This window comes from Festucalex cinctus, chromosome 10, assembly GCF_051991245.1.
Source record: "Festucalex cinctus isolate MCC-2025b chromosome 10, RoL_Fcin_1.0, whole genome shotgun sequence".
Taxonomy (NCBI): Eukaryota; Metazoa; Chordata; class Actinopteri; order Syngnathiformes; family Syngnathidae; genus Festucalex; species Festucalex cinctus.
Window position 1 is genome coordinate 22,870,088 of NC_135420.1, and position 20,031 is coordinate 22,890,118.

General features: G+C 38.9%; 1 protein-coding gene, 1 long non-coding RNA gene and 1 other non-coding gene across 7 annotated transcripts in view; 2 read left to right on the forward strand and 1 right to left on the reverse strand.

The window, feature by feature from the left end:
- Positions 1-15: 15 nt before the first annotated feature.
- Positions 16-2,261, forward strand: LOC144027690 (uncharacterized). Its single transcript, XR_013285508.1, has 3 exons — positions 16-104; positions 1,193-1,432; positions 1,929-2,261. It is a non-coding gene; the product is annotated as an uncharacterized LOC144027690 (long non-coding RNA).
- A 2,281-nt stretch (positions 2,262-4,542) lies between these two features.
- Positions 4,543-20,031, reverse strand: part of osbpl1a (oxysterol binding protein-like 1A) — a 36,629-nt gene continuing 21,140 nt past the window's right edge. For 4 of the 5 annotated variants that reach the window (XM_077533993.1, XM_077533992.1, XM_077533991.1 and 1 more), the window contains 14 exons: positions 19,488-19,594; positions 17,110-17,263; positions 15,605-15,797; positions 14,480-14,555; positions 12,584-12,718; positions 12,396-12,493; positions 10,791-10,973; positions 10,604-10,711; positions 10,332-10,421; positions 8,160-8,286; positions 7,153-7,260; positions 6,801-6,924; positions 6,530-6,620; positions 4,543-5,045 (listed from right to left, as the gene is read on the reverse strand). In XM_077533993.1, the coding sequence (XP_077390119.1) occupies positions 4,943-5,045; positions 6,530-6,620; positions 6,801-6,924; positions 7,153-7,260; positions 8,160-8,286; positions 10,332-10,421; positions 10,604-10,711; positions 10,791-10,973; positions 12,396-12,493; positions 12,584-12,718; positions 14,480-14,555; positions 15,605-15,797; positions 17,110-17,263; positions 19,488-19,594 (1,697 nt within the window). In that variant the 3' untranslated portion in view covers positions 4,543-4,942. Of the gene's footprint in view, positions 5,046-6,529; positions 6,621-6,800; positions 6,925-7,152; positions 7,261-8,159; positions 8,287-10,331; positions 10,422-10,603; positions 10,712-10,790; positions 10,974-12,395; positions 12,494-12,583; positions 12,719-14,479; positions 14,556-15,604; positions 15,798-17,109; positions 17,264-19,487; positions 19,595-20,031 lie in introns of those variants that run through there. The other variant, XR_013285327.1, reaches the window with a different exon arrangement.
- Positions 13,545-13,616, forward strand: trnap-agg (transfer RNA proline (anticodon AGG)). The gene has a single exon. It is a non-coding gene; the product is annotated as a tRNA-Pro (tRNA).

Below are 20,031 nucleotides of genomic sequence, written 5' to 3' on the forward strand. Positions count from 1 at the left end.
GCATTTGGTTACTATGGCGACGCAGCGGCGTGCGATGGCAGCTGCAAGCCAATGCGAGTGCGACACAGATGGTGATGGGAACATTTGTCATTCCTTCACCGGAGGTAAACATTTTCGACATTGAGAAAGTAGTGCAAAGACCTCCATTAAAGGTCGTGCAACACCAACTGACCCACTTCCATCGGTGGCTTCATTTAGCCATATTGAAGAAATAAAATAATCAAATAATCATTTTACTACTTTTCCTACAATTGCTACCAGTAATATTGTAGGTCTATAACAGAAAATAATAAAACACTCAACAAAAAATTACAGATAGTTATGTGTTACTTTAATTATTACATTTAGTAGCTCTTTTTTTTAAATATATTATTAAAAAAATATTTATTATACTAATTATTAATGCGGGCCTATGTATTTTACATCAACATTTTCCAAAAAAAGAAAAAAAAAAGAAAGAAAACATCTTAATTTTGTGGAAGTTGGTTGGGTAGCTTTAAATAGTTATGATTATTATTATTATTATTACTATTTGTAATTAATCAAACAATTATTGTGCATGTGCATTAGTATTATTAATTTTAAAAAGAGTAGTTATATTGCAATTATTTAATTATTTAACAACTAACTGGTTATTATATATTTAATTGATAAATTATTTGTATTGTATGATTATTATTTACTATAATTATTTAATTTATTAGAATGTTGGTATTTGTTTAAAAAAATAAAAATATATATAAATTAGTTGATCAATGATAGTATTCATTTTAGTATTTTGTTTATGGATATTATTGAAATAATCATACTTACCAATAGTGTTTTTTTATTGTTTAAAAAGGAATGATTATTTACTTAATCAACTATTCATTTTTATTGAAAACCAAATAAATTATTCTTACTTTACTTTGGAGTAATAATATAACGTTGTTACTGGTAACATTTTAAAATTAAGATTTTAACATAAGTAGTTGATCGTTAGAATTGAAATAACTTTTATTATTTTTTAAGCTAAGTTTACTGTTATGATTCTTACTGTAATTGTTACTTTTGTAAAATTCCGGCAACAACAGTGGTGAGGACCACTTCACGACCACAGTGAGCTTCTTGCAATCGCTCCCTGAGCACTTTTAAGGTTTACCAGTGGACCACTTTAGTAGTAATGAAGCCTCTCCTTGTTATCCCGTGACAGCCTTGAAGTGCTGCACTGAAGCTTTGCTTCTCCGCTTGAGGGCCAACGAGGGCGACACCTGCGTGGGCGGACTCGCATCTCTGCTCCTGTTTCAACGCTTCAGAGACTACGGTGGCTTCCTTTTCCTCAGAGAGTAGTGAAGAGTTACAGCATCAAGGAGACATGTGGAGTTAAAGGCTGAGCAGCTGGAAAAAGTCGTGAACACGATCAGATACGACCCGGACCACCTTACACATGCAGGTAAACCTCCTGCACCCCACAGTAGAAGCCCACTTAGCTTAATGCTAGCAGACAATGTAAAAGCTATTGATGAGCTAACATGTAAGCAGACTATACTCTGGGAAAAACGGCTAATATTACTACAACTCACTTACAGTACTTGTGAAACTCCTCTTTGTTTTGAGCCTTCGTGACTGTATTATACTGCCCCCAGTGGCCAAGTTGTGCAGAAGGAGCCACAATGAATAAATCACGATGCACAAATTATTCATTCTTTTTTTTTTTTTTTTTTTTTACAAATGGATCCTCACCCACCAGTTTAGAACCACTCATTTAATAAATAAATAAAATCATTCATTCATTAAATTGGTCATAAAGCGCCAATGAGGCTAAAGGTTGTACTGTCCTGAGTCTGTTCTGGCGCCATTACGAGGTAAATCATGAAGTACGGCATCACATCATGGCGCAGACGGATCACGTACACGCGTGCTATTGTTGTTTGTCCGATTTAATAAAGCGGCCGAGTCAGGCTGCAGATGCCATCAGGCTGGAAGGAAGGCCAAGATGGAAGAGGCCGGTGGAGGAAATGAGACGCAGGGCTTGCGAAGAGGCGATTACCGTAAGGAGGATGGCAAAAAAAAGGTGATGTTGATTGTTTTCTCTTACGCATGCTAATTTTTATGCAAATAGTGTAATGCTCATTTCTTAAGAATTAGAATAAGGGCAGTCAAGGGAAGTCAAAAAAAGCCTTTTATAGTTGATCTTTAATAATCATTTATTAGACTTTGAAGTGGATACATTTAAAAATGGGATTGGTAGATTTTATCTTTTGAACTCAGACTTGAGTGAAATAATGTAAAAAAAAAAAAAAAAAAAAAAAGGAAAAAAAGTGGTTCTGTATGATGAACTCCGTCTAAAATTATTACAACATAATACTAATGAATGATATATATTTAAAAAAAAATTAATGAAAATAGTTTTCAAAAGTAAACAAAAATAGTGAATAAACAATACTACTAATAATAGCATAATTGTAATTCTCACTTTTCGCATAGTTTACATTGCTGCGCCTGCTAGCTAGTTAGCAGAAATGCTAGCTAGCAAAAAACGCAAACTGTATATGTTCACCCACAGACGTGAGCAGACAGCTCCAGATGTTCAACCAAGTCCTTTCATTTTTGTTTGCTCATTTTTGGGTTCATGTATGTCAACGCAGAGAAGCGGTGCAGATTTTATTTTATTTTATTTTCCCAGCGCTGAGTTTGAACTGCAGTAGTCTTGACATTTAAATGAGATTCATTATGTAAATTGGCTTGTTTGTATACAAGTTGTCGATGACTGTCTGCCCACATATCAAGCGTTAAATAAAAGTATTTTGCTTCCAAACTCATTTTACAGCATTGCCCTTCAAAAAATGATTTTTGTACAGAAAAATAAATCAGTTGTATGTCACACTAATGGTGGACAAAGTTTTTTGTAATGATTTGTCTTGTTCTCATTTTTTATAGCATGAAAAAAATGTGAGTGCAGACATTTTATATTCACTGTGTTTTGTCTCATCTCTCAGCATTTTATGTTTTTTAGAGCTAATAATTAGTTTCCACTCGGTTACACGCTCGTCACTTGTGCGCCGTGTCAGACTGCGGCCCACACAGACGGCGAGCGCGGACATCGGCGAGCGCCACACGGCAGCTGCGAGCTCTCACAGGGAGACGGCTGGAGTACAAGCTGCCCCAGTGGGACCTTAATTACAGGTGATGTCACATTTGAAAGAAATCCTCTCCGGTCCTTCCCGAGGAGAGGAACCACATGCTGCCGTGTCGTGATCATTAAGCCGCGCGGCTGCTGACAAGGTGGCTCACCTTGACCCTTACATACTGTTCATTTTCCTTGGACACATCCGAGTACATTTTGACATGGGCCAACAATATCCTCGTATTATTTTCCATATCAAAATCTCAATGCCAGATGTTTTCAAAATGGATTCATAGCTTGACTGACACGAACAAATCTTGTTACCGACTCAGGCTTCACTTCTCCCTAGACGTCAAGACCAAAGTCGCCCAAGGGTGTCGCCCTCTTTGTTCAGGGCACGGGTCTGGTGCCCCCGCTAGCTCTGTACGTGACAAACGGCAAGATTAAGATGTCACTTGGGCCGAGCAGAGTCATCAACCACAATGTGAAGACAAACGACGGACACCGGCGCGGAGTAAATGGACTGCAAAGTCTGCTCAAGCAATTACAACCTCAAGATGTTTGCTATTGCTGCTGCTGACTTACGAGTTTGTGGTGCAATTTTTGAAAACCCTTAACTGGATGGGCATGCGAGGTTGATAACCTCTGAACCAGAAAACAACATCATTTGCAAATAGCGCTACTCTCTGATATAAGATTACTTTGGGTGGGAATTTACTATAAATGGAATTTTTTGGGTTATTTCTAACAAAACAATAAAATTACTAACTCATAGATAACCATGAAGAATGTTTTAAAAACTCGTTATTTGGTAAAACAATATATTTAGTAGCAGCATAGCATCTGTTAGGTACTAGCTAACTAGCAGGAATTATAGCATTTGTGCCGAGTTATTCGTTCAGCATATTGTAAGTTGCATTCTTCTTTAAATGTTTAGACGACTAAAACCATGATTAACTACCTTGAACAAAAAACAAAAAAAACCTTTTAAATAATATTACAGTATGGGTCTGTTTTGCACTATGTTACTACGAGTGGGCGCTAACATGCTAGCATGCTCGAGCTTGTGTTTCATTAGTTATTTTACCATTTTGTCACATGTAGACCACTAAACAAAAGTTGTACGAATATGAAGATAATATGGTTCATAACCTGGTAAAAATTATACATCTAAAACATGCCAGCAAACAACTAATTTGCTAAGGATGGGAGCTAAAGCTGGAATGCTAGCAATTGGGTGTCATTATTTTAGCATTTTGTAGACTACAGTCCAGCAACAAAGGTAGTATCCATGAGAAAATGACAATATATAAGGGAAATTTTTTCAAGTATTGAGACTAGAATGAAACCAATCTTACTCAAATTGAAAAATAACATTTGTTTAAAAAACAAACAGCCAGCTAGAATAGTTCAAAAAAGGAAGCAAGGTGGCCAAAAATTTTTCAAAGATTTTTTGATACAGTTCACAAATTTGGTGTCTTTTAATTTTTACAAGTAGGCTATACATAAAGTGATCAGTTAGTGTCAGTACATAATCATATTACTCTTTTTTTTTCTATACATGGAAATGTAACATCCTTTTTTTTTTTTGTAGCTTAGCAAATTGAGGTTGTTGACGGCTCGGTGTGTTTATACTTAACAAACAAGAACTTCAGGAATTTTAAAATATTTAGACAGCAGCCTATGAAAAACAACACACATGCGCACAAGCTAAAAAGTCGACCATGATGAACATTTTGTTGCCCCCCAGAGACTCTGACATTTATACGCACACTTCTTGAATGTCAAAACAGTTGAAGGCCTCAGTTCATGTGCGCGTATTGCTTGCGGAGCATTCTAGTAAATATCTGGTAGATGAGGGTACTTCCTGTCCCAGTATCCGCCGGTGAAGATCCAGTCCTGGGAGCCCGTGTGTGGGTTGGGGCCCTGCTGGAACCACCTGGCAACCGAGACAAGCAGGCGAGTAGTAAGACAAACGACATGGAATGAAAAATGGACTTTTGAATTGCTTGTATACAAATAGTCAGCCCGCATATGACGCGTGCACTTGCTGGCGAGATCCAGCCCATTGCGACACATCAACACACCAGTTCAATGAACAAAAAAAATATGTATCGGATTAGTTAAATGAATGGTTTGTTTGGAATGTTGCATTTAGAGTACACAAGTAGAGGAAGATTATTGTTGAAAGAAGGAAGGGAGGTGCATGACTGGATAAAAAGTAGAGCAGATGAGCGATAAAAGCACATCGTTCGCCGGCCCCCCCGTCGAGTCCATCTCAACGAGAGGGGAGACACATTTCAAGATGATATCTCCACGCGGAGGATATGAAAGGCTTTTCTTTCAATTATTTTTAGGGGTTATCCCACCGTGCATGTGGATCACGTAGCCGTCAAAGTCTAACCTTGGGCCAAGTGCGCCAGCACTAAACACACATGGAAGGAGAAATAAACATCCATTTAGCGCAAGCGTTTAAAGCAACCAACAAATTGGAGGAAAGATTTATAGTTAACGTTCTGAAGTGCTGAAAAACAAAACATTTGGAATGTTGAATTATGGGGAGGCGCTTCATTTGTACAGGCCATAGCTCTGTCTAATAGAAAAGTAATGAATTGCTTTTTGGGGGTGGCCTAACTTTCACATTTTTGCTTTTCACATTAGAATTAATGGTTGAAAAATAATACCTTTTTTCCCATTAAAACCCTGACGTATATGATCTGACACATGCATTGCACGGATAATCCATTAGAGGGCAGTATCACCCAGCTGATGGCTTTTCCAGCAACCTTGCAGATTGCCCCAATTGAGAAAGGAGAGACATCTATACTTATTAATAGTGGGGAATGTTCTTTCTGATTTTTGGATATATTGATATGTCTGTTTATTATGCACAAATTTAAAGTAGTGTGACCGGATGTATCAAATATCATATGTGGAAGGGGATGTGGATTTTTTGTTGTGTGTTCAAAAGGACCAATAACTACTTTCTCTCATATATTTCATGGATTAATTCTGTAGCTAAAGCTAGCCATGTCCTTCTTTGCGAGCTAAGCTAAGCATCATATTTGAACCCTGAGAGCGTAACTAACCTTTTCATACTACCTCAGCATGAGGAAGAAAAGCTAACGAGCACATTGCCAAAGAAGTACCTCCTCCAAAGATGCTTTCAGTGTGAATAATTAACACAAAACGGCAGCTCATCTTAGCACATTAAACAGACGTGAACGAGAGTGGACACTGAATACCAACGATCAATTACGGGCCATTTTTGTTGAATTGATGAGGACAAGGCCTCCGGCGGATCCGTCTTGTCATTAACAAAGACAGCCAGTGCCCATTTAGGCTCCAATTGAAAGACTACGTGAAATATGAAGTGGTTGTTAAGTGGAGCATTCTGAGAACTTTTCATTCAAACGGACTCACCTCGTCTTCCATTCATCATCCATTTTGGAGCTTTTTTTGCGTGCCGCCCTCTGCTTCTCCTCCAGTCTTTTTTTCTCCTCGCTAGCCAAGTCTGTGGAAACAATAACAAGAGCATGAACTCTTAAAAAAAAACAACAACAAAAAAAAAAAAAACAGTTGCGAGCAAACTTTTCACACCAATTATCAGCTTAAAAATATACTTCGCTACGAGCCTAATACCCTCAAAGATGATGCGTTTACTACACACGCGGTGCTCAAAACGAATCGTTACCGATGTCGCCGTTCTCCATGGCTCGAATGTCGGGCCTCATCCTGCAGTCCGTCCGAGGAAGGACGCCCTCCATGTCCTCGTGAAGCTCGTTTAGCTGCATGGCGAAGGACGTGAAGCTGTACATCTGCCATCAGGTGAGGAGGCAAGTTGGATTGATTTCAAGGGGACTTTTGCAACGAGCAAGGTTAGTATATTTAACAAAAAACAACTTTAAAATCAGCTCTTCCTACTACAGTCTTATTACAGCTAATCAGTGGAATTTTGCCTAGTGGGAGGATAAGCTGTGGAGAAAAAAAATTGACACGCCATAAACGGACTGCAATTTAACTAGTCGTGTTTTTTCCAAGTCTACCTGGGCGGAGTTGGCCGGCCGGGGGGCGATCCTCCACATGAGCTGGCTGCCGGGAATCACGTCCACGCTGTCGGGCGCTTGAGAGGGAACGTCATCCTCACTGCCAACCTGGACATGATGCACTTTTACACGACTTCCATCCGAGTTTTACAGAGTTCAACTCCGTATCTAAGGTCATTAGATCAATCATTTTTCCTCTTCCCTAGCAATGTGCAACATCATTGTCTTCTTAGGGAAGTGCAACATCAGTATTTTGTCTTCTTTATAGCAAAGCGCAGCATCAATTGCTTGGTCTCTTTTTAGGAAAGCACAACTAGTCGCTTATTTTTCTTTTTAAGAAAGCACACCAATAGTTTGCCTCCTTTTTAGGATAATACATCAAAAGTGGTATGTCTTCTTTTTATGAAAGTGTCTTCTCAATGGAAATCACTACATCAGTGGTTTGTCTTTTTATGGAAGTGCAAGGCCAACAAGAGTAGTTTATCTTCTATTTAAGAAAGTACAAAATCAAGCATTTGTCTTCTTTTTAAGAAAGTGCAACATAAATAGTTTGTCTTCTCTTTAGGAAAACACAAATCAATAGTTGTTCTTCTTTTCATAAAGGTACAATGATATGTTGTCTTCTCTTTTGGAAAGCACCATATCAGTAGTGCAGTTTGTTTTCTTTTTAGGGAAGTGCAAATTAGTATTTTGTCTTCTTTAGGAGACCGTAACAACAGCAATTTGTATTCTGTTTAGGAAAATAGAACATCAAATGTTTGTCTTCTTTTTATAAAATAAAACCACAGCTACATATTTATCTTCTTTTTCGGAAAGTACAACATCAATAGATTGTCTGCTCGCCAGAGGTTGCGGTCCACTGTCTTCATTTATGGTGTAGAAAATAGAAATATGGCTAGAGCATGAATCATTTACACTTGTTTGTTGTATGTTTTATAAAATCTCAAGTAGAATGACAAAAAATGCAAACATGACCTGTATAGGTAGTTATAGTCCCAGTAAGTTACCTTTCTGCTGGCGTTTTTGCCTTCCGCTCCTTTGCTGTCACTTTTCCTGTGAGCCTCCAGGGCAGCAGGATCGATAACGTACAAACACTCGGTCCACTTGCCGTACAGCGCGCACAGCTTCTTTTTGCTTTTGTGTGCGAAATAGAAAGACACACGCACATGCACACAAAGTCATTACTTTTGCTTGTTTTCTTGCTAGGCGGTGACAAGGCGACGCAACACAACCGCCTTTATCAGCATTTGTGCCTCTCGCCAAGGAAAGTTGCAAAATGAGCATTTAGTGGTGGTCTCACACTCAACTTTGTTAAATGAACAGCAAAGAAAAAAAATAAAAATATACAAGTACAAATAATAGAAGTCAGCTGTTCTGGCCTTCCCCAATGAGCCATCCGTTGGTCGGTTTTGTTGCTTTCCTTGTTGGCTGCCTTTCCTGCACTTTTGAAATTTAATTGCACTCATCTTCTCTACAAGAACAAGAGGTTTTCTTAGTTTTAGGAAAGTGCAACATCTTTAGTTTGTCTTCTCTTTAAGAAAGTACAACATGGAATGTTTGTCTTTTTTTTTTTTAACAATGCAACATCAACACTTTAGTCTTATTTTGAGGAAATTGGAACTTAAATTGTTTGTCTTCTTTTTTAGTAAGGATCAACATTCTCAACATTCGTTTCTCTTATTTTTGGGTATGTACATCCAATAGTTTGCCTCTTTTTATGAAGATGTGACAGCAATAGCTTTTCTTCATTTTAAGAAAGTGCAACATCAACGGTTTGGAACAATTGTTCTTTTGTTCTTTTTAGGAAGAAATAATTTTTCTTCTTTTTAGGAAAGTACAACACCAATCTTTAGTTTGTCCTCTCTTTAGGAAAGCACATTTTGGAGGAGTGCAACATCAATTGTTTATCTTTTCTTTAGGAAAGTACAACATGAACAGTTTGTCTTCTTTTTAAGAAAGCCCAGCATCAACAGTGTGTATTTTTACGAAGTGCAAACTTGTCTTTGTTTTATTAAAATACAACATCATTTGTTTATCTTCTTTTTAGCTAACATAAACAGCTTGCTTCTTTTTAGGAAGGTGGGGCATCAATAGTTTTTTTTTCATTTTAAAAACATGCAACATCAATAGTATGTCTTCTTTTTAAGAAAGTGCAAGATCATTAGTTTGTCTTCTTTTTTGGTAAGTAGTTGGTTCTTTTTAGGAAGATGCAAAATCAATAGTTTTTCTTCATTTTAAAAAAGTGCAACATCAGTAGTTTGTCTTCTTTTTAGGGAAATATAGCATGAGTAGTTTGTCATCTTTTTTCACACAGTCATCATTTTTGCTTGTTTTCTTGCTATAGGGTGACTCGTCAACACAAAACGCGTCCTTATCGGCATTTGTTGGCCGTGTGTGTCGGCGTGTGCGCGCCTCGCCTCTCGCCAAGTAATATCGCAAATTACACACGAAGTGGCGGTATCACTGTATCACTGTCACCAGCTTTTAATGCTGTGCAAAGCCTCCCCCAAAATCCCACCTTATCTCACATTCTCCAATGAGCCATCTGCTCCACGTTTTTTGTCACGTTCCTCTTTAATCCCACTTGGCAGTTACGGAATTTAATTCATCTTGTGACGTTGGAGAGCTGCATTTCAAGATTGATTAATTGCGGGAATCGTTAATTAATATGCTCGAACATTGGAGTTCAACCAAAGCACTTCACGCTACCGGTTTTGATTTACAAATAATTTCGGTCAAGTATACTTAAAGTGAATTATATCATGCTGGTTTGGAAAAATAATGAAGGATGAGGATATTTTGATTTGCTTTTAATAGGCACCAGGCATGACGCAGCAACGTCTTTAATCTGAATCACTCGAAAGCAAGAGTGATGACAACGGTACTTCCCACTATGCACAAGGGTTTGGAAATAATGAAAGTACACAAGGAATAATGAAGTGTGATTAAAGAGATGATGAAAAGGATGCTTTTCAGATCATTTTGTAAATGGCGGCAATTAAACAGCAAGCTGCTCGACATTCATTTCCAATCTGGTTTGCTTAACAAAAAAAGATGGATACTTTCAAGGAAAAAAAACGTGTATTTTAGGGAACAACAATAATGATATGATGCAAGTAGTTAGATATGCATACAATGGCAATTCAACTATACAATACTATTGATTTTTTTGTGTGTACCTTTTGTCCAATATGTACCCTTCAACTTTGTGTAGTTCTTTGCCGAAAAGGCCACATGGCTTGAAGTTGAGGTAGCATTTTTCACCAGTTCTGCACAAAGCCAAAAAAAGCGCAAAAAGCACTAAACGAATACAATAATAATACTAATAATAATAATAATAATAATAATAAAAATATATCCAAGATGTGTTAGCATTAGCACTAGCAATAGCATCTGTGAGTCAGAAATACGAGAAACCCTTCTTCATTATCAACTGATGAAATCCTCGTACTTGTGGTTGATGACCTCCACAGTTCCATACTGCTCAATCCACAGCTGGCCCACGATGATGTTGTGCACGCAGCACGTGGGATTGCTCCACGTGTACGCTTCGTTGTGCCTGCACGCCGCGCCAAAAACCTTTTTAGCATCATATTTCAAAGCGAACGGACGTGGTGGTGTATTTTAGAGGTCCTCACTTAGGCAGCTCCAGCGTGAGGACTCCTTTGGGCTCGGCTTGCACACTCTTACCCCAGAACTTGAGTTTGGGGTAGATGGAGCCGTGGAAGACGAAATCCTGCCGGAGGCCCTCGGCGTGGAAGGCGCTGACGGGAGGGTGGTGGCTCACCTGCTCCGATATGAGCCGGAAATCCAGGTCCTCCCTGTATGGATGACATTGAAACAGGGATGCCGAGAGAGAGGGCTGCTATGACTTCAGTCAGATTGAGTTGCAGATTTTAGCACATGTTTTGCTTATGAAAAGACTCCACATGACTTTGACTTGGTATTCATGAAAACGCAACATAAACGTGTTCCAGACCCACCCGCGATCAGTAAGAATAGTAGTAGTTTATGTACATATTTACCGGTAATAGTTAATAGCTTTACTCATCCCACTAACTTTAAACACATTTAAACTGAATAAAGCAGACTTTTTAAGGCATTGCTTAGAACCTGCTTTCACTCTCTTGCTATCAAGAAGTGGTAGACTATCGTATTAAATCACTTGGACGAATAGAAAAGACGTTCTCAAAATAAAAGGCACAAGCAGCTTTTTTTTTTTTGTCAGAGAATTAAAGATATCAAAGACCACTAGCTTAAAGCTAACATACAAACTACCGGCTAACGTGAATTAGCAAAGATGCTACGGTGATTATAAACTTTCAAACAAATGCAAGTTAAACATTGTATATTAAAATACCAACATACTCAAAGTAACCGGATAGCAAAAGTCTACTAGCTTAATGCTAACATGTGAAACGCCGTAGACTGGCTAATGTGAATTAGCAAAGACACTATAATGATTATAAACTTTCAAACAACTGCAAATTAAATATTGTATATTTAAATACGACAACGTTCAAACAAACCAGATAAAAGTCTGCTAGCGTAATGCTAACAAATAATGTGAAATGCCATAGACCGGCTAATGTGAATTAGCATAGATGCTATGGTGATTATAAACTTTAAAACATCTGTAAGTTAAATATTGTATAGGCCTATTAAAAAAAAACAAAATAATCAGAGAAACCAGATAGCGAATATCTGCTAGCTTAATGCTAACATATAATATGAAAAACATTTTTAGTGGTTTTAATAAACTACTTTTGCTTTTAAATGTCCTAAATACTTCTCTCTTCCCCCCTTTGCTTTTAAATGTCTTAACTTCTTTTCTTTGCAAATACCTTTGAATGTTACATTTTTAACTTTGCGTAAGAAATGTGCTATAAAAACAAAGCTGCTTTGGAAAAAAACAAAACAAAAAATAAAAAAAGGATTATTACTGGAGCTTAGTTGGAGACTATTCTCTGTCTCTGCTCCTGTTTTTAATTATCCTTCATGTCTTACAACCACTGAAAGTGATCAATTTACTACAGGTAATGTATCATTGTTCCTCTATCTAAACTATAACGAAACAGAATCACATCTTTGTGGTCAACTTAACAGGCCCAGACTTCACACTAAGTAAATTTGTGATTTCATTCTATGAAATGTAGATTTTGTGATATCTTTTTATTTGCTGGTTTGCTGCCAGATTCTATCGGTCAGGAAATATCGGATGAAAGGACTTGATTCCCACTCACCTGACCAGTTCGTAGGTTTCTCCGAGCAGCGGGTTGAAGGGCTTGCCCGTCCTCTCCCACTGCGACGCCACTGCAGACACCACAAAGGCTGCTACACACTGACAGGAACAAAAAAAAAAAAAAAAAGTTGCAGAATCAACAACATACTCCAACTGAAGCCAGGACTTTTGTACTCTTTTTAACTTTACCTTCATCCTGTCAAGGGAGTCCATGGCAGCGTTGGCTTGCTGGATGAGGTACGTGTGCTCCATGTACTCGGTCAGACGCTGCAGGAAGCTGAGCGGCTCGTTGAAGATCACAGGCATGGCGATCTTGGAGAGCTCCTGGAAGCCACGCCGGGGAGGTTCATTAAGCAGTGTTGCCCTTGGCAGCCATCTTACTTTTCGTCTTTTGGACGAAAATGCTTATTAGTGTTAATCACAGTTTAGTCATTTCAATTGGGGCTGAACCATTTTGAAGAATAATCCAATCCAAAGGTCCTCTTCTCATGTTTTATTTTTGTTTTAAACACAAGCAGTACATTTATCTGTATTAAAAGAAAAAATATATCATATTTATTATACAGAAATGTTTTGGTCTAATAGGTCAGGGTTATGCTATGCTATGGCTACTGACCTATGTGACCCGTTTTAAAGGTTATTCCCCTCCCTCGCAATTGCCACACAGTGACCCATGTGACAAGCAATCAGGGCCGCTAAGAGGACTCTTCTCTGGTTTGGGGTTATGATTGTTGCTGAGGATGTGAGGTCCCAGGTTCAAATCCTTGACAAACCCTATTTGGATCCAATTCCTGGTCCCTTAGTGTTACATGGCCCACCAAGTATGGAGGTATTGAGAAGGCGTCCATGGCTTGTTGGTCTAGTTGTATGATGCTTGCTTTTGGTGCGAGAGGTCCTAGGATCAAATCCTGGATGAGCCCAGTTTTAAATGCTATTTACCCGCTCTGGAAATTGCCAGAATAGTCACCAATAAGACAAGTAACAGGGACATTAAAAAAAAAATGTTTATTTGGCTGGTTGGTTTCGGCCTGTGATTTTTTTTCCAGGGCGTGAATTGCTCTGGGTTCAAGCCCTTTTTTTTAAAAGCAATTTTCCTGTACACACAGTTGCCCATTTGACAATTAAGGTAGGGTCATCAACACATTACTGTGGCTTGTTGGTCTAGGGGTATGATTCTCGCTTAGGGTGCGGGAGGTCCCGGGTTCGAATCCCGGACAAGCCCTGAAATAATTGGTTTCCACCCCATTAGCTCTGGTAATTCTCAGATGGTTGCCCATCTAATAAGAAAGGGGGTCATGAGAGATCTTCCATGGCTTGTTGGTCTAGTCCAGGGCTGGAGTCCTGCAGGTTTTATAGATTTCCCTACTCAGTGCAGCTGATTCCAGTTAACATTCTTCTGCAGCGCTTGCTGATGAGCTGATCATGAATCAGCTGTGTTGAAGAAGGAAACTATCCAAAACCTGCAGGAATGCGGCCCTCGAGGACTGGATCTCGCCACCCCTGGCTATAGTCGTATGACTCTCACTGTGGGTGTGAGAGGTCCTGTTTTCAAATCCTGGACGAGTCCACTTTTAATGGGTATTTCCCTTTATCGCTGAAAATGGTCACATGGTCAGGGGCAAGCAAAAAAGTTCTTTGGCCGGTTGGTTTTGGCCTATGATTCTATTAGGGTGTTCAAGCCCTGTTTGGAAGTATTATTGCCCGGTAGGGTCATTGAAACCATCCTGTGGCTTGTTGTCACTTAGGTTGTGAGGTCCTGGGTTCGAATCCTGGACAAGCCCTCTTTTGAATGGATTTCCCCCAAATTTTCTCTTGGAAATTGTCACGTGGTCGCCCATGTGACAAGTAATGGGGCAGTCAAAAAGGTTCTTTGGCTGCTACTGTGTACCGATTGCGTACTGGAGGGCATCCGCCATCTTTCGCTCGTCACTGTCATGTCATCGTCATTGACGAAAACAACAGTCATTAAGTCAAACCACAGGGGCCATGTGGAACGAAATCACGCAGAATGCAGCTTTAATGAAACAAAACAAGTAATAATAAAAATAAAAAATAGCATGTTGAAAGATGGGCACACGTTCTCACCATTCCGATGCAGTTTCTGAGAATACTCCAAATGCTGAAGTCATTTCTTGAAAACATGGGAGCAGGTAAACTAGTTCTGAAATAATAATAATACACGTGATAAGAAACATTATGCATTTTGTTCGAATACCAAGAGAATGATTAAAGTCTCATTTTTGGGTTGGATTAAGTCACATAAAGTATTTTCAAGACCAAGCTGTACACCGAAAATATTGAAAGCTTTTAACCCTCAACACAATCTGCGATGAATTACACTGAACATAACTTGTCAGCTGACTGCTCTTATTTGATTAAACAAGGCAGACACACAATAGATACGGGCGTCATATCTTATTCAAGTGTCGGCCAGCTTAGGAGGCTTTTCGGGTATTGAGTGACACGCTGCAACAATAGCCGACTGTGCTTCTATGATAAGTGGCCTGCCGGGCTGGAAGTCTCAAAATGTGCAGTGGGTCAGCCAGGTCCATTCGTTCTTCCATAGCTGCTGGAGGATAAAGAATATGTGTCTGCACTTGAATCGGATACTTGACTCATTGAGCCATTTGTAGCAGTAAAAGGTTGTCGAGTATGAATGTGATAACTTCATTATTTTTCATTTAGAATTCAGACCTTTAAAAACTTTTTTTTTTTCACTTGCTGTTGACTGAAGATGTGCTGAGGACGTAGGTAAATAAACATCTTAATGGTCGTGCTGTCTTACATAAGTGTGATGGAGCCTTTTGCATGATGCTTGACATGGCGCATGTACACAATGCACATGCTTGAAGCAGTTCATTAAATGTTACCTGCAAGGAACGCTCAACAGAGCTGACTGATTAGCGCCTGGCGCCGAGCCCCCATCAATATTTAAACGGCGAAGACAAAGACACCTGTCCTTTCCGTGCCGCTCTTTTTCGGGGCCACCGCTGCTCTGAATTATTCAGCGCATCAAGTGGAAAGAGCCGAGAGGGACAAAACAAATAAGAGGAGCGAGAGGGGAGAGAAGTTTGGGAGGTAGCAACAGCTTAAAGTTGCCGATGAGGAATTTAAAAGTCATCAAGAAAACTGGCTGGCAGTGAATGAGTTAAGTGTATGAGATAAAAGACAGGAGCGTCTCATTTCGGAACGCCGGCGTGCACCGCTGACCTATACTTGCTGATCCCGTTGGGTTGCGTCTGCTGGTCGTTGCCATGGCGATCGCCCTGCGACATGCCGTCGGGCCGAGTGCTGCTGCTGCTGCCGCCAAACATGACGCGAGCTTCCTCGTCGTCCTCCTCTTCCTCGAAGGAATGACTTGCCACTGTCTCAAAGCCGCTCAGGGAGAGCTCCGAATCTGAACCTGGAGGAAGACATTTTTTTTTTTTTAAAGGAACTTTTTGGGGAAAAAAGAACGGTTATTTAGAGTAAGAAGCTTTTCATTCAGTGATAGCAGGGTTAAGAAAAAAAATCTATTAGATGAAAATTTTTTTGTAATACAGTACATGAAGAAAGTCAGATTATTTTAATGACAGCCATCCATTTTCTGTTTGGCTTCTTGTCATCAGGGTAAAAAAAATATATATTATGTACACTACAAATACGACTACTACTACAATTGCTACAGTTACTACTACTGTTACTACAACTACAACAAGTACTTTTACAGGCACTACAAGTACTACTACTCCAATTATTACAAGTACTACTACTACTACTACTACTACTACTACTACTACAAAAAAACAGTCCAGAACATGTTGCTTCCACCTTGCAAGAGTGAGCAGCCCCATTCAAAATTTCCGCGGGAATTTTCTAGTAACAAGAATAAAGTCCGATTTTTTAAATAAAAAAAGTCAAAATGTCAGAATAAAATTATTTTCCAGTAACAACAATAAAGTCAGATTTTTTTAAATAAAAAAAAAGTCAAAATATGAGAATAAAGTCAGATTTTGAGGGGGAAAAAGTTTATTATTTTCTATTAAAACTCATAATGTTATGAGCGTCCTTCTAAAAAATATAAAAAGTATGTTGTAACATAATGACATAATGAGTTGTAACATAATGAAAATAAAGCCAATTTGTTTTGTGTTTTTTTTTTAAATAAAAATTATATTTTTAGATAAATTTAGATAATTTTAGATAAAAAATAGGAATATTATGAGAATATGTATTAGTTTTTTCCAAAGAAGGTACTCCCTTTTCCCCCCAAAAATTACATAACAAGATTAAAGTGGGATTTTTCCCCCCGATATTTTACCCAATATTTTTCCATAAAAAACATCATACAACTCCGATTTTAATAAATATAAAGTTGCACATTTTCAAGATGAAGGTCACAATATCAGAAGTAAAATCAGATTTAATCAGAATTTTTTTTGTATCAGATTTTTTCCATTTAGGTGGTACATTTTTGCTGAGAAAAACATTACAGAAGATTCAAATTGATTTTTTTTTTTTCAAGACAAAAATGTACTTATTTTTAAGAAAAAGTCACAACATATTCTTGAAAAAATAAATAAATAAATAAATGAAATTACCCGTACGTTTTTCGGGATAAAATTTACACATTTCTTACAAGTCACGATAGTCCTAGAAAAAAGTCAGATTTTTTTTTTTTTTGCATTTAAAAGCTGCACATTTTCACCCGCCAAACGTCATCGCATTCAACTGACCAGACACGGCGTCGTGGAACTCATCGTCGCTGAGGCCGCTGGAGCCCTTGACGACGACCTGCTCCAGCTCGTGATGCTCGGTGGCCAGCGTCTGCAGCGCTTTGGACAGGATCTTATTCTTCTCCACCTCCAGCTCCAATTTCATGCTACGTACCTGCACGCACACAACGAAACACGAGACTCATTCCTGCTTGTACAGTGGGTGTCACACAACAGAAATTGAATGAAAAATCATAGCAAAGCATCTTACGCCAACAAAATGAATGCAAATGCCATTCATCAGTATTGTGAAACCTCCTTGTTGAATATTTGTGTATTTGGTGATTAGCATTAGCATTGAGCTACGCACACTTCAGGTGAAGGACTAGTGCCACTTTTACAAACCTAAACAAAAGTGCCCGAGCCAAGCAGAGCGGAGCCCAGCCGAACCCGCCCGCCGTCGTTACGTCGAGACGGGGATGCAGCTGCGAGGCGTAATGGCGGCCGCTGCCACCACGCGTTGCCCGAGAACACGACTGGTCGGCGGGAGTGGAGATCAAATGACGGGTAATGGAGTCACATGGAGCATTAGCAAAAGCAGCCTGAGTAATAGCGAAGATCCCAGCAGTACTTTGCCCAGCAAAACGTCTTGCCCGATGGTGTGAAAGCAAGTGAGGCGAATATTGGGACGATTTCTATTTCTACTTCTAAACAATTTCAAGAAATAGTTTTGTATTTACAAGGAAGAAAAAGGTAAAAAGTTGCAATTTTTTAATTCGACTATTTACTCTATGCTAAAATTGCATATTTTTAAATAAAAAATATATATTTTTAAAGAACACTCAAGTATCTAAAGAGAATAAAATGTTATTTTTTTCAAGTTGTCAAATGACATTTTTAACAGATAAAATGTAAATATTTTCAAGTTTTCACATTTTCAATTTTGTTTACTTACAAAATTTTAATTTTAGGAGTTGAAAAGTCATAATATAAGAACAAAGTCAGATTTTGAAAATGATGAAAAAAAGTGACAAGTATAATCTCATTTTCTTAGATAAAAGATTTTTCATTTTTCAGAATAAATTGGTTCAAGGTTGTTGTTTTTTTAATTTAAAAAGGTATTAAGTTTAAAAGGTTAATTTTCTGAAACTAAAATCCAATCTTTTCCAGATAAAAAGCTGCACACATCTGATTTAAAGTTGTAATCATCTATCCATCCATCCATCCATCCATTTTCTTGATTACTTATTCCTCACGTGTCACGGGGGGTGCTGGAGCCTATCCAAGCTGGCTTTGGGCAGTAGGCGGGGTACACCCTGAACTGGTTGCCAGCCAATTGCAGGGCAAGTTGTAATCAGATAAAGAATTTTTTTTTCCAGGATAAAAAGTTGTTCAGGTTCATTAAAAAGTCTCAAAGTAATGAGACTGGAATCAGATTTTCTTATATAAAATATAACAAGAGTTACTTTAATGAGGACAAAAGCCAGTTTTTAACAAGTGAAATTCTTTTGGGTTGGAGTCACGCTGGAGATGATTTTCCGTCTCCTAAATGCACACCCTGCTGCTTCATTCACCCTCGGCGGCGGCGTGTGTGCTGCTCCTAGATGGAGTATATTCAGGCTATTCCTACTGAGCGCCAGCCTATTCGTGAGAATCCGAGGGGGGTGGGCCCGTGTGCCATTTATGCCCGCGCACGTCTCGTCTCGGTTGAAAAGGCTTCGCCCAGCTGAGCCGAGGAGGCCCGGGGCCAAGGTGTCGCAACCCAGAAATCTGCTGCTGGATGATCTGGCAGCTTGTTTGGTCTCTAATGAGCACGCTAATTCATTCCTCCTTTTTTTTTTTTTTTTTTCACGCTGAGCTCTGGAAACGAGCGTGAGGCATGAATGACAGACACCGCTGCAGATGGCGACCGATCTGCTCGAAATGAACGCTATCGGAGGTTTAGCCGTGTCTGCGTGTAGTACGACTGAACACTTCGTTAGGTACAGCTGAACGATACGAGAGCTCAATTAACCATTCTGCCTTTAACTTCACAACAGGAAGCAGTTTGGCAGACCTATTTTAGAAAGCTCTCAGGTGATATTTACTACAAAACTAAGACTAAAACTAATAAAGGGAAGGCCAAAAGTAGGGTAAAGGTTCAGTATTATTTTCTATAATGTATATCTAAAATGTGATTGTGAAACAGATAACAAAGTAGTAACTGTAACCCACCTTGTGGCCCACCCTGTATTTAACTATACCACATAACCTTGTATGTCCAAAGTCTACTAGCTTGATGCTAACACACAATGCAAAACACCATAGAAGGGCTGATGGAACTAGCCTCGATGTCAGATTTGTTATAGTATTACGTTTGCAATTTAAGCACAGTTGGATTGTGACTGTTCATGACTCACCATTTCCTGTTTGGAGACCAGTCCGAGACAGACGGCCAGGTGAGAACTGGTCTCTCCCGACAGGTTGCGGATGGTCTGCAGCTTCTCCACCGTGAAGGGCGGAAGCTCTAGGAAAGGAAAGAGGAACATCGTCGAGGACAGACCCGGGCAAGGGTGCAATTTAATTAAAAACTACAGCAAAGTAGATCAAAATTCAAACGGCAAAATTTATATTAGAAAACTCTGATTTGAAACCCTAACTTTGTTTTGAAAGCCTCATTTGAAACCCAAACCCCCAAATCCAAACTTCCATTCCCTTTCTTGAGACCTTACCTAGAAACCTAAATGTTTCAAAACCCTAACTCTTCTGGAAAGCTAAGTCTAAATCTAAACCAAAATTTGAGACCCCAACTCTGTCCTAAAACCCTAAATTGAAGCCCTATAGCGCTTGTTTGAAACCACAACTCTAACAACCAAACTTTGAAAGCTTAATCCTGTCTTGAAACCCTAATTTGAAACCCCAAAAATGTCTTCAACTTCTACTTGAAAAGCCTAACCCTGTTTT